The sequence below is a fragment of the Ptychodera flava genome, chromosome 16, assembly GCF_041260155.1.
Source record: "Ptychodera flava strain L36383 chromosome 16, AS_Pfla_20210202, whole genome shotgun sequence".
Taxonomy (NCBI): Eukaryota; Metazoa; Hemichordata; class Enteropneusta; family Ptychoderidae; genus Ptychodera; species Ptychodera flava.
The window spans coordinates 22,255,946-22,271,685 of NC_091943.1; the positions used below are offsets into that span (position 1 = coordinate 22,255,946).

Below are 15,740 nucleotides of genomic sequence, written 5' to 3' on the forward strand. Positions count from 1 at the left end.
AGCAGGGTTGTTTGTCACCGTAAAGTAAGTGCCAATGTAGTTCATGCGTATCCCGGTTGGTTCCCAACTTAGTACCACAAATTTGAATATCGAAACCGGGTTGTAGATGACGCAGCATAGTACCATAGGGACTTTATATAAACTTGAATGGCCCAAGGCTTTATGATTGTAACCTTTTCGCCAGATAGAAAGAACACGAACGGAGTATTTAAATCATAGACACTTGCGAACAATAAAACAAACTCAAAATATTTCATTCACCTAAATGGTCTGAAATAATGAACAAAATGTAACAAAAGTAACTAGCTTATTTTGTCCTACAAGTATTGGCAGCCACCACATAAACGTACTTTTAATTAAAGCAAATTGTATCTTCCATCCTTCGTTGGTTTTGGTCCGTCAAGCCCGAGCACAATATAGGGCGCCGCCATCGGCCAACACTTTTTCTGCTCAATAATGACAATGTGTATGCAGAAGGAAAAAACCACTCGGGAAAAATCAAAGCAAACACAAGCTTCACAACCTTATCTGTATCAAGATAAATTTATTTATTTTGATTATTAATTTGAAATAATCGTTTTAGCAAGAAAGTAAGTCAAAGTAACTGAACAAAACTGTCCATATTTTATCTTCAAACCCAGAAAAAAATTAGAATACATCAGGCGAGGAAAAACATTTAAAAAAAAAGCTAGTTAGCGACGTGCATTGATCATGATAACTGCTAACTTCAAAATTAACACTATCATTTAAATCGGGGTAAAATTTTAAAGCGCTCTTTTTGTCGTGCCTTTCAAAATTCTCATCCTACTATACTTCCCAAAAAGTTGAACACGTTTGTAAACGCGGCCTAGTGTATGGTATTGTCAACCTCCAGGATTTTAGTCATAGTGTGAATTAATTTAACATTTGCACGTTATACGCAATACATTACCTTAGCAATTGAAAGCTATGACTTTGCATTAATGCTTTGAGAAGAAAAAGAAGAAAATTGTACGTATTTTCTAGAACAAAAATGATGAAAATATTATCAAAAGTTACAGCTATTGTGACACCGTCCCTTCAAATATCGAGTAATTGTAGACGTGGGCATAAGGTCAGTGTTGTGATATAGACATAACTGGAAATAAAAAACGGCCGTTTATTACTGCAAGGAAAACTTAACATGATACTTTTATTCCTGAAATGCCAATAAATCATTTTATTGTTGAGCCTTTAATCCTATAGGCCTATCTATGCGTAGTGGATGATTGATTTTTCTTGGTCATTGATAGATAAAATGTGTATGGTTGTGTTTATGCTATAAAACCACTGAGAAACGATCTGGTCCGGGGGGATTTGGTACGCAGGACAATTTATATACGATCGTCGAAAAACACCGCCAGAGTATTCGTTATCGAATAACTGATTAAAACTGAATGAGACGCGGTGCAGTCCCTCGTCGTCGTGCTGCGAAACTGATAATCTGTATACCTACCTTAGAAAAGAATGGGAAAAACTCTGCAAAAACATCTACAAAAGTCACTTGAACCATAACCCTTTATTTATATTTGCCTTCTCGCTTTACAAAGAAAATAAACAAAATTATGGTCACCTTCTTTCAGCTTGTATGATGCCCCCCCCCCCCCCCTGTAAACAAAAAAGTCCCATGGGCTGCAAACTTTGAAAGGTCAAAGGTTAGAGTATGCTTTGTATAGTTTTGCTAACACAGATGAACAGTATGGCTACTTTTATGTCAGTTTACAGATACTTTGACTACTCTGGCTGTGTCATAATGTGTTCATAGCAATGAGCAAATTATCAAATCAAGCTGATTAAATTCTCCAGATTAGTCATTATATATCTTTATCACAGACTGACAGATTTTGCTACTTGGAAAGCTACTTTTCTACAGTAGCTTAGGTGGCTAGTTAATTTGCATAAGAAATGACATCCACAAACATGACAACGTCCAGCAACAGGAACGCTACCTGTGAAGCTCTATGGCGAGCGGGGACATGCAGCTGTCGTAAATGAAGCCCGTATTTTGATTTCGAAACTTACTTTTTGTACCAATACCGTCCAAAAGTTCACATATAATATGTAAAGACTCGGAACCGCCTCAACATGTCGCTCCACTGGAAGGAAAGGGAGTATTTCCCGTTGTTGATGCTGAGAGATACTGGCGAGGCCCATGCGGCGCTTGAGTATTTTGTGGACGATCTTCACAAGGATAAGGCAAGAACAGTGAATTCATTTATAAGTCATTCAGGTTCCGAAGACTTCCTATGGGGACTTGTACGACTTCTGTCGGCCAAAAATTCAAGGTAAGACAGTAGGGATTGCGATTGTGTCGATAATGGCGTCTTTTCAAGCCCACGGGTGAGCTTGGCAGACCGCAGGTCATCCGTGTTTGTCGACGCAAAATCGCAAAGCAGTCGTTAACTGCTAACTAGTATTGATATTTTTGTTGGATTTCTCGCCCATAATTATCTACTTATCATTCCTAAACATTGTTATGTGTCATCTAAATGCCGTCCTCTCCCGAAAGGGTTGTGGAATCGAGCGAAACTGTTTAAATTGTAACGTGATTGTACAAAAAAATCAGTCCCCTACCCAAGACTGGGATCCCCATTCGTGTTTTTCATGACGTGCTATTTACTAGCTTGATAAATATCAGTGGGTCAGAAATCGCGCTCGTGTTGGACATTTTGGCGAAATTGTCTAGTTGCCCTGTCTCAACGCGCAACAACTATTATTTTATACGAGTTCCTCTATGAGTATGAACGACTACCAACGACAGTGTTGTGAACTTGTGCATCGAAGTTCCAACGGGAGAGGTCAAGAGAACTCTCACGCTACAAATTACAATACAACTGTTGTATCTGACGACAGGTGTTAATTGATTGGTTACACCAGCTCCGGGACAAAAACAACTTGAGACTTGCTCTGTTCTGTAGCTTAACAATCCTGAAACCGTTTTCTCATACACAATTATTCCAAGTCCAGTCACATGCGAGCCGAGGTGTTTTTTGTTCAATATTTTCAAACTATAAGACAACACTGTTTCAATATAATTTTAGTCAACATAGAATTGTTACCAGGCCAGTGTCAAGTTTTGATCTCATTATTCACCCGGTTACCGTTCAGGCCCCACGCAATTCAATTGAGTTTCCATGTCGGTGTTAGTGATAACACAACTCAGTAAATATGGTCACTTAACGGACAGACCCTCAGTACTTCAATATAAATAACTGCATATTCATAACGACTGATATTTGAATCATCACTGATATACTCTCTCACAATCTATGTACAGATATCCCCTTTTGAGAACACACTGTACAGCATGCAGCAGCTATGATGTTTGCAGGTGCTTGGTATTTCTTGTGCCATAATGAAGATTTCATACTTCACAATTAGCAATAGTTGTTGAGAAATGATGCTGGAGGATATACAGATGTATAAGACATATGATTAGTATGTCCTTAAATAAAAAAAAATATATATACACACACACACATATATATATATATATATATATATATATATATATATATATATATATTATTATATATATATATATATATATATATATATATATATATATATATATATATATATATATAACAAGTAGTAACTGTTATTAAGTGTTTCATGCACCTAGCAAAGATGATTCCAGATGCATGAAACTACTATTACTTTATACTTGAAGCAGTTTGTGTTATTTATAATGCTCTGCTTTTGACAATGTTATATCCCATGAGGACATTTGTGTGTGTATTTAAAACACACACACACACACACACACACACACACACACACACACATATATATATATATATATATATATATATATATGTTCAAGTTCTAATTTTAACCAAGACACTGGAAGCAAGCACCTGATATGTTTTAACTTGCCATCAACTTTAATCATTTTATATATATATATATATATATATATATATATATATATATACATATATATATAAAATATACATAACATTTCTTCATTTGGTTTTCCTGTTTACGCTTGTATTGTTGACATCTAAGTTGCAAAAAAATAAAAAAATATGAAGTATACTTCATTGTAAATGAGTGTAATTATAGATTTTTGTGTCTCAGTCAAGTGCATAAAGAATTCCTATCAAGCTAAACTTTTGGATCAACCATACAAGTCTTTAATTATAATCTTCTTTGGAAGGTGTGACCAGTCAAAGTCTGGTACATTAATTTACAGGGATTACTTTATTCACAGACCCTCGAGGGTCTATTATTAATATATTTTTGGAAAGTCTGGTTTCTTTACTGTGAAAAACAATAGGGAAAATGGTGCCAATGCCTTATTTTTTTAAAATGGGTTTATGTTCCAGGTGTATGTTCAATATTGAAAAATAATTCCAAGGTATGTTTGTGTAAGATTTAAATGCCTGTCTAATACACCATCAGTGCCAATAGACTCCCAGACAAAGTTATTCCATTCTGTTTTGATGGTCCGTATTGATTTTAGGAAACCATTTTGTAAGTCTTTAAATAACTAATGAAAATAAGGAAAAAACCTACCCGGATATTACTGTTATAATAACGTTTTAGAGAGAAAGATGCTCAAATTTATTGCATCAATTTGTTTGTTCTTGAGAATAAGCAGTTATTGATTTTTTGCATCTGTGATAAAAGAGCATCTTAAGATGTTATTATGTTTATACTGTTACTTATTGTCTTATCAACTTTGCATGAACTCACGAGTGCTATAGAGGCCTTCTTGATATGACATAAGTAATGGGAAACTAAAAAAGTACAGAATATATTCACAATGTATTTTCAACTGCCTTACGGTGAATTCACATCACCAATTGTAGTGATATTCATGTGTGGTAATCATGATTAGTGATTGCTGAGGTGGAAAAATAGATTAAAACCTCATTGACCTTTAACCCTGCTTAAATTAGTGCATTAAGGGAACTCTGAAATTTTCGTCTCTGTCTAAGATTAGAAAATGGCAATCATATATTCTTGTTAGTTTTATTAATACTTTGCAGGATTTGGTCTGAGTACCAGATATAGCATATTCTACTGTAATTACATTTTTTGCTGAAATTCTCTTGATTCATAGAACTTGTCATAAAGTCACCAAAAAATCGAACTGAACTTAAGTTAAATCTTCAATTCTTATTATGCAAAAATATTCGTGTAATTGGGGAAAAAAGTAGGATTCACTTTTAACAAAATTAAAATGGACAGTTGCAAATGAGTAACAGAATGCTACATGCAACAAAAGTGGAAGTATACATACAGACTCTTGAAGTACACTGTAGTATAGATGACCAATGTAACAGCATCCATTTTGTACTGATTCAACGTTAACAGCTGTATTGGGCGATTAAGGAAATAAAACCCATTTAAAATGCACTTTATAGTGATGACAGTTATATGTGTACATCACTACATACATGTATCACTCCGATGTTAATAGCACCATTTATAAAGACCATGGCATTTGGACGACATCATATCTTCAAAGAATGTACACGGATCCATGCACAGTTAAAAGTTCACTTTGAAACTTTTGCTTTGAAATTTTTATTTATTTGTCTCACCATGTCTAAAAGGACAGCTCTTCCCTGTCCCTCCCTTCCTAATATCCCGTATCTCATTTTCCTCCAGTTTTCTGAACATCTGATCAGCAACACCACTTTGTAAACAATTCTATCACTTTATTTCCTTGAATCTTGTTCAGTTAGGAATGCTGAGGTTATTTTAATAGCTTTGTGAACAGTAAATGTGTGTCTACTTGCTATGAAGCAGAGAGGGGAATTTTCATTCCTTTCTGCCGCGATGGGAGTGACCCACACTCCTTTTGTAATAACTCTTAACGACATGTAATTATGAATAGAGAGTCTCTTTGCCACATGAAACTATGTAAGTTGTGTGGCCTTTGACCCATGCTGACAATTGTAAGAAAAGCGTTGACTTGAAAATTTTTCATCCCATGGTACAGTTGCCCACCAGGCAAAATTTTTGAAAGGAATTTCGTAACTTAGACTAAAAGTTGAATATTTACAACGGAGGAAAAGATCGATATATAGATTTGGGTCAGCTTCACATCGCATGTAAGTCTAACAAGCATGTCAGAACTAGCATGTACTTTGGAGGCACAATGCGGCATTGTTAAAGCAAGTATCAAGATCTCTTTTTCACTCACAAGAAGCAGGAAGGTTGAGCTAAGATGCTACTTGAGGTCAGTGTACCGAGGTAAATTTAATTTTCCAGGAAACATACTTTGCCTCAAGCTATGTTTTTTTAGAATTCATAATAAAGTATTACTATTTTATACAACCACACACTATTTTGTGTGTGGTAGAGCCCAGGCCTTAAAAAGAACCACAGCTATTGGGATGGGTATCCGTCCGGCGTCTGTCGTCAGTCTGTATGTTTGTATGTATGTATGTATGTATGTCCGTTTGTGAGGCGTCCGTCCACTCAAATATCCTGAGAACTGCAGTACTTACTGATTTGATATTTGTTGTGTAGATGAAAAATATGATTTTGAGAAACTATTTTTTTTAATTTTTTGATATTGTTGAAAATAGGCAAATTAATGCCAAAAAAGGCGTTTTTAGTAAAAAATCTTCTTCTTCATAACCGCTGGTCAGACAGCTTTGTTATTTGGTATACAGGTCCCTAGGGATAACCCAACTAAGATTGGTTCAGATTGTGATGAAATATGCAAATGTGTATTTTTAAGGAATTTTTTTGTCATTTTTGGTCAAAATTTGACTTACATCAATTGTATGTAATTCTTGTACTGTATAAACCCTATCAATTCACCCAGAAAAAAATAATTAATAAGATTTTAAATAATTGAATTAATTAGGAAATCATCAAAGCCAAAATAATTTTAGTGTAGAATTACATTGTATGTAATTCTTGTACTGTATAAACCATATCAATTCACCCAGAAAAAAATAAGTAATATGATTTTGAATAATTGAATTAATTAGGAAATCATCAAAGCCAAAATAATTTTAGTGTAGAATTATCAGAAAGTTCAACTTTTTTTGACAGTTCATAGTGAAATGCTTACCATCTTGGAGGATTAAAACATGTAAAGGCAACTTTCCTGAATCCCAACTTTGACATATTCTGAACCGTCATTTATTGTGCCCTGTATGTTATTTAAAAGAAATTGCTCAAAATAGTTTGTCATGATAGGGTGGTCAAATAAATAGAGATAGAGAAAGTTCTAATTTCCATTTATGGTTGACTTGGTAAGGATAAAATAAAATTACTTTTGAGGAAAAAAATAGAGTGGTCAATTAAAAGAGTGGTCAAAGTGATAGGGTTTTTATAGTAAAGCTGGGCTGTAAGATTCCTCATGTGCTATTTATAGCAATTATGCAATCTGTGTGAACAGTGCAATGAAAGTGTTACATGATGCTTTTGATGACCTTGAACTTCTTAAGTTTCAAACATTTGTCTCTTCAGTGTGCTTTCTCTGAGTACGTACAGTCTCAACTTATTCAACAGAACTTACTTATCATGTTAATTTGAAAGTTAAAATGTGCTTGGTTAATAGGATGAAAATACTGATAAAAAGATAACCAGCTTAAGATTCTTTATAACCTAACAGATATGCTGTTTTTTATGACGAAAATCTTGATTTAAGCAAGTCTTGTTTACCTTAATTAGAATGTAATTAACTCTCGTTTATTAGCTACTATAGACTAATATAGTCTATAGAAGCTATTGGGATGGGTATCTGTCCGGCGTGCACTGTCAGTATGTATGTATGTATGTATGTATGTCCGTTTGTGAGGCGTCCGTCCACTCAAATATCTTGAGAACTGCAGTACTTACTGATTTGATATTTGTTGTGTGGATAAAATATATGATTTTGAGAAACTCTTTTTATTAATTTTTGATATTGTTGAAAATATGCAAATTAGCACCAAAAAAAGGCGTTTTTGGTAAAAAATCTTCTTCTTCATAACCACTGGTCAGATAGCTTTGTTATTTGGTATACAGGTCCCTAGGGATAACCCAACTTAGATTTGTTAAAATTGTGATGAAATATGCAAATCTGTATTTTTACGGAATTTTTTTTCCATTTTTGGTCAGGCTATCCTGAAATGAGCTATCAAAGATATCCACCTTCTTCATCAATACATGTGTCACAAAAGGTTATTCTCTACATAACACAGCAGAGCTCTGTCAACTGTTGAGTCGCTTGTTTTTTCAAAACCGCCGGTCAGACAGCTTTAATATTTGGTTTACAGGTCCCTAGGATGACCTTAGTGAGATAATTTCATACAGTCAGGAAATACTTAATTTTGTATCCATGTCTATAGTAGCTTCAGGGACTTTGGCCCTATGTTTTAAACTGCCTGTATGTTTCCTTCAAACACCGTCTGTGGAAACTTAAATATGCAAATTTTTGGTCAAAAGGAGTGAGCCACTATGAAAGATGGGAGAAAAAAAGACCTCATATACTCGAATTCAAAGAAAAAATGCAAAAACATTATCACATCTTGTATTACTGATGTATTAAAAACCCTACGCATGAATTGCCTTGTATATGATCTCTTCATCAATGCTATTACCTGTATTGTCACCTCATTACTCAAAGTTCAACAATTACATCACCCATTTAATTAGAAAACGGTTTTATTATGCAAAGCACAATTGGTTTTATATTGTTACTGATGTTGCATAATGATTTTATATACCACTTCAAATTAGCTTGATAAGAAGGCATTTGTTAATTGAATTAGCTCAGGAGGGAAGTAGGTCACCAGGGACTATTTCATCATAATAATCAAAGCTTCATTTATACTCATTACCATAAGAATAGGCAACATAAAACATTTATTGTTGATGTTTAAAGGGCTAGCAACTGCTGTAAATATACTGATTGGCTTCGACATATTTACTAGTGTAATATTTTTTGTATGTCACTCAGAATGCTGACTTGGTGGTTAAGACATTTTAAAGCTCAGTATTGTTACATAATTGCACAATGACTCTGGCATTTTGCAAGTAAGATGTGAGGTTCTTGCCATGTGTTCACCCTATAAATCCAGCATTTCAAGTTTTTCATCCCCGTTGCAATATGCAGTAGTCCATCTTTGTGGTGCAAGACAATAGGGTTGTACCAATAGTTAGAGATGGAAGGGTTTGACTGCAGCACTTGGTATCGTAATATTGCACCGGATCCTGTAGACTTCTTTGATGAATAACACACAACTATATGTCACCAAATTGTCTGCAGCTGCATTGTAATGGTGTAAATTATGGGGATCAGTTTGTATTAGATCATACCTGTAGCACCAAATATTGTTTACAATACCGACTGTTCCTGCACACGTCACATGTAACATACACACATGCGCAATCATTTCAATCATAGGCTTCCGAGGTTAAGATTTGTCACGCCACGATGGGCGTTGATTTCGTCTTTCAGTGTTCAAATCGTCGTGTCTGGGAATGCATCTTTGCTTTCCCAGTCATTTTCAAAGTTCGAAATTTACATTCACGTACATGTGTACATGCATACTCAAAGTCACACTGTGTTTGTCATGCCGCTATATAAATATATTTTAAGATTACCACTGACTGTATATTTGCAGTGAACTGATAGAACAGACCATCCAAACAATACCCTTTCCACATATTAAGAGAGTGGACAAGTTTATTGATTTATGGACTGTGCCAATTAATTATAGATTTTAAAGACATAAATAAGTTAACTCTATCTAGGAATGATAGCTTTGTGCGGTGTAGAACTGTCAATTTAGTTGTAAGGCAAACACGGCCATGTAGTTCACATTTTCATCAACATAGTCTAATAGTATGTACTCGTTGATTTTCTGCCAGTATGTCAACAACTTGTTTTTGGTATGCGGGAGTTCAAGTGCAAATTGGAAGTTCACTGCTCTAAAACACTGTAATTTAATGCCTGGTTTAACCATTGTGGAAGAGTGAAATTCTTGTATAGCCTGTTCTTTTATTCGGAAAAATCATTCATTGTTCTGTGTTTTTGTAGTAGCACAGTTTCTTCCTCACTGTCAACCCTTTACCTGCCAAGTCTTCATGTCACAAGCAGGTAAAGTTGGTTAAAAGCAGTGAGGCATAATATGTCCTCCATGGAGTTCCATTTGAACATAGATACTGTAAATAGTGTATCATCCTACAGACTATTTACAAAGAAAAAAAATAAGCACATCATGACTCACTTGCAAAGAAATTTTTTTTTTTAAGCTTACATTTGTAAAAAAAATATTCACAATCTGACAGTGACCACCCCCAGGATCTAATGGTCCGTCCCTAAGTCTGCTGTAACAGACCAAGCCAAGTGGTTGAGAATACGTATAGGTTTCAACTCAATACTGCTTTTTACTGACTTGGCAGACAGGGAAGTGATAGGCCTGGAAGGATAACGCTTATTCAATACAACACATACACTCAAGTTTTTGAGTCCGTGGCTGACTATTAATTTAAAATTTCAAGGTTTCTAATCTGTACAGCAAGATTACAGACTGAGAATCCATACAGGGGAAGACATGCATCATTGAATCAATACGATCGCCAAGTAATGAATATTTTACCCCTGGCACAAATGCATGTATGTGTACACTAAACTTCAATATTGACCACATTAAATTATAAATTCTTCTTTCTTCAAAGAAAGAAAGGAAGATGCTTTCTCTGAGTCAGTAGTTACGTAATGTCCCTCTTTGTTGCCATTGGAGACGCAATCCCACAGATATCAATGATGCAGTGCTTGTACATTTAAAAATGGTGGTGCTGAGTGTTTCGTAAGAGAGTGAAACGATCAGATGTGACAGCGGAGTACCCTTAGCTTTCCAGTAACGGATGGCTTTTGTTCACTGAAGTAGACATTTTGCGCCGATAAGAATGCCGAGCGAGACGGAATTCTATTACATGTGTAGCGACAGGTGTGGGGATCCCAGTAGGTACGTGTGATATTTCTTATTGATGCACATAATGTAAGCGTCCATAAGTCCTTTTAATGGACTTCACTCAAACAGGTACCTTGGAAGTATAGTGTGTCATTTGATTGTGTCACAGTAGTTAGTATAAGCATTTCATGTTTAATATTTGAACAATATTTTTACAATTTACTCAAGAAACCTTAACATGTTAATTCAGCTGAAAAAACATAATGTTGTAAATAGCCGGTGGGAATGGGGAAACTTTCTCAGGACTTGGAGTAGGGAGAAGTAGCAGATGTATCGATTTGTAAATATGCATAGGTTCTCTGAATGAGAGATTTTCTCAGTGAGTTTTGAGTTTTTAAGGTACAATGTAGGATGCTAGAAGGGAATGTTGATTTAGCTACATCTAAGGTGTGTTGTGTACCTTGTCTTTGGTGACTGAACAATGGCATTGCACACAGATGCTTGCACAAATTCATGCACACAGGTACAAATGATGATATGTCACGCTCAATCTTCAAAGTTGGTAGATTTATGACACATACCGGTATACACCCCCCCTCCCCCCCCGGTACATGTACATGTACAGCAACCCAGCCACATACCCCATTATGACATGTGAAATTCCAACCATGCCATTAAAATGCCATAAAAACAACTGGACTGATCCAAAATAATAGTTTTGACAAGGTGGACCAGGGAGATCTAAAGGCACAAATCTTTAACCAGTATTACCCAAGCTGTCACTTTAGATTTCTTGCACTAAATTTTCAAAACTTTCATGATGCACAGAGTACAGGTCCATCAGTTGATTAATCCTGAATGTAAACCACTGAATATATTATTGTCAATATTTGTAAAAGTGTTCAAGATACCAAACAACAATGTAATATTTACTGCATTCCTATATCGTACATCGATTATACATATTATCAGTTCATTTAAAAATCAGATTACAAGCCTTGTCCGAAGAATTCTAAACTTTTTCGGCTTCTTGTCTTTGGGAATTTGCTATTAATAGTGTTTCATGATGGAATAAAATACAGATATGTCCATGGTGAAAATTGTTTATTGATTTGGTACAACACCGCAGAATGAATGCAGTAGATTTCCTGAAAAGGTTTAAGGTTGAATGCACCCTGGGGACAGACATTCGGATTCTCAAAATTGTTTTGGTCTACCACTTGTTGGGACTCATTTTGAAGCCCTTGGATGGAGTAAGAATAACTTTCATAGAAAAGTTGATTTTTTACCCTAGAGTTAACACAGGGATGGCGGCCATTTTGAATTTTAAATATCAGTATCTGTAAGGTAATTTGTTTCTCTAGTACCAAACTTTGCACGTTGACCCCTGATTTTTATTCTTGATTTAATAAGAGAATGGTTGAAAGTTTCATTGAGAATATCTTGAGCAAAAGTTCAAGTCTCACTTTAGAGGCGCATCTGTTTCTCATCCTAACATGTGTTCCAGCTGTGTAGCATGTTCTCTGTAACACAAAGTATTGATATCAGACTGGTAGAGTTGACTTTTCAGATTCTCAGATTCACATTCTCAGATTCAGATCCTCAGATCCTCAGACCTCAGATCCTATAACTTCAGACGCAGATTCGCAATTAAAATTTCACAATTTTCAAAGTTTGATGTAATATACTGATAAGTAAAATATAATTTAGATTTGAAAAGGCTTTAGAAATTATTTTATTTCTATCTTGAATCTTGAACTTAAAAACTTCGATCTCAGAATCAGAACGTCATCAGTCGAAGACAGGGTGCGCAATGATTCCACTTGTTATGTCATCACCTGAACATTCCCTCATAGAGATAAACACAAACCTGCGATTGAACAATCAAGACTGCGACGATCATGTAAATGCTGGCTATCAACAGTCCGTATTTTACCATCGTTCGTAATATTGATGGCAAGGGAATATAACTAATCCATGTTGGATGCCAGTGACCCAGGGCTAAATCAGAATTCAGGGGTCAGAAGAAGCAAGTTAGCTAATCTGTAATTGTAGACCCATGTTCCTTGAAACTTGTTGAGGGAAAACGTTTATGTAGATTTTATTGTTTTCATAACTGCCTTGTATGATGTCATATTCAAATTATTATTTTAAATATTGCAATCATACTGTTAATACGGGTATTGTAAAAGGCTTGTAAATTCGAATCTGCATCTGAAGTTATTGGGTCTGAAATCTGAGATCTGAGGATCTGAAAAGTCAACTCTACCCTGTCAGACTTTAAAAATGAAAATTCACAAGAATAAAAGGAGTCTAAACACAAATTAATGATTTCAGGAAATGCTGGTGTCCTCCTTGCTTAACATGGACTTCAAGTTCATGGGACAGTGGAGAGTAGTTCAGTATAAGGTATAATCAACATAAGCAAACCATGGGAACATGCAAAAATGATTTATCCATTTATATGCAGTGCTTGGAAAGACTCAGGTATATATGTACCTGCCACTTGGCCTTGGCATACGTGTACATGCAGGTTTGAGTTTTCAAATAGATCACAAAAATATACAATTTCATAAGACAATATCATTTACAACAACAAAAAATAAAAATTTTGTCACCATACATTTAAAAGATACTAAAAAGTTATACAGCATCTCCTCTGAAAAGATTCAAAGAATTCATATGGTATTTTTGTGATTTCAGAAAGAGCTATCATACAACGTACAAATAAATGCGTTCAATGTACATTTCGGAGGAAGAGTAGTGTATACCATAACTGAGGAGAGATCCTAAACTTGTGTACATTAAGATAACATCGCTTGCCATGCAATACAAAATGTATTGGTACATGTACGGTATGTAATGGAACCTAATATCTGTCCTTTAGCTCACCTGTGCTGCATTAATGCATGTAAAAACCTGAAGATGTACATGTATGCTCAGTCCAGAATTTGCAGTATCTCAATTTATTTAGGTCAATCTCTGCCCAACAGATAGAGCCTAACCCAGGACTTTACACAATCCCCCTCGGACAAGCTCGTGCTTTCAAACTGGTTCAGTGAACTGATATGGCCCTCCAGGCTAAAAAATGCTAACTTTAAAGCATTGCAATAACGTCATTCTCTCAGTAGACTAAGTAACCAAGCTTAACAGAAAAGTTAGACTTGAAGTATATTATACATTTTATAATTTTTTTTTTTGGGGGGGGGGTGGAATTATACTTTTGAAATTATTTTATCAGTAAAGAGCTTTGTAATTCACATCAGTTTCTGCTTAAAAGTCACACATTTGATGACTAACTTCTGTACAATATTTTAAGTTTTTTTGTCTCAATTAAGGGGCCAGTAACTCTTAACTTTTGATGACTTTTTCATGATTTTGTATTTTTAATGTCAACCATGGCATACATGTACGGTAGTTTCTTGTTCAGCTCCCGGCCCAAAGCATGTCGAACGCATTTACCGGTAGCTTGAATTTAGCTCGTCACCATAGCATCTGCATTGTATATGTGTGAAATGCACTGTTATTATTTATATTGAACTCTTGTCTTGAGCAAAATTCACAGTCTGTACAGTACATGTATCGGCTGAGTTGGCTGTGTATCTCAACATGGACTAGAAAAAGAAATTATATTTGACAATAAAAAAAATAAGTGAAAAAATCTTCAAAACTTTGAGTAATCGGCCGTACCTTCCTACAGCTTTACAATCAAGTTTGGAAAAGCCTTGAAAGCAGTAGTAGAAGTGTGAACTGGATTACAAAGAATATAATGGCAATTTTTTTTCCAGTGTATTATGTTTGGAAAGAAGTCAGTGCTTTCATGGGAGTGAACCTTTTAGCATGGGCCATGTGGGATGACAGTTGCCAAGCCAGTTTGTCACTAGGGATCTGAGTCACAAACCCTCAATAACAACACAGTCAATGGAAACAGTTCAGCAAACTGGGCACCAACAGTGCAATTGATGATAACCAATTAAACATCATCGTGGGGCCCACTTTTGAATGACCTCACATTGTAGCCATGACAACAAAACACATCACCTGGCAACACTGTTTTAACGGTCAAAAGTAGCAAACTAATAAACTTCTTAATGTGTTGTCAAATTTATACTTCCTTAATATGTCACTGCACTAATAGTGCGTATTCATGCACTTTGAAAGATATACTTTTGAGAAATTGCTGTTTAATGCTCGTGTATAATAAATGTACACGGCTGTAATGAATTCCCTGTGTATTACATTCATATACTGCTAATTTACCACCATTTTGTGCAGGGTAACAACAATATTTGATTGCAATATCTGTACATACATGCATGCGGTATGTGTGTATTTGACTGAGTGGCCAAATGGTTAAAGCCAACGTCATCGATCGTATAGTACTGTTTACAGTTGTAGCTCAGTCTATTTGACGGTTTCATAAAAAGGGTACGAGGACTCTTTATTGTCAGTGAGTGTTTTCAAAGGGTTTTGTTCAGTTTAAAAATGCCTGTCCTTGGCACAGGTTGTGTGAGCCTTCAATTTCAAGCATTTTAATCCACTACAAACACACTGCTGTAGAGTCGTCGATAGCCTTTGAGTCTGACGGCACTTGGCTTTGAACATGAAGTGGTTGGTTGGCAACCCTGAAATGTTCACAGACTGGACATCAGGATAAAATGCACTTGCTTGGATAAGCTTTTCCTAGTTAATTGATAGACCCTGTACAGAAAGTTTTGTACATTTTGTCCAGTTCATAGACATGTATACAGTATCGGTATTGATGATTTTCGCCCCTTCTGTCTGTAAGTGGACTTGCCAACCAGTGCTCTTGTTTATTGCCATTGTCAAGGGTGTCTTTCAACC

General features: G+C 35.4%; 1 protein-coding gene across 9 annotated transcripts in view; it reads left to right on the forward strand.

Moving 5' to 3' along the window:
* The first annotated feature begins 1,909 nt into the window (after nucleotides 1–1,909).
* LOC139114316 (uncharacterized) overlaps nucleotides 1,910–15,740 on the forward strand; it is a 62,764-nt gene continuing 48,933 nt past the window's right edge. For 6 of the 9 annotated variants that reach the window (XM_070675946.1, XM_070675948.1, XM_070675947.1 and 3 more), the window contains exon 1: nucleotides 1,949–2,303. In XM_070675946.1, coding sequence (XP_070532047.1) covers nucleotides 2,104–2,303 — 200 coding nt within the window. In that variant the 5' untranslated portion in view covers nucleotides 1,949–2,103. Of the gene's footprint in view, nucleotides 2,304–10,787; nucleotides 10,950–15,740 lie in introns of those variants that run through there. The other 3 variants (XM_070675955.1, XM_070675952.1, XM_070675954.1) reach the window with 3 other exon arrangements.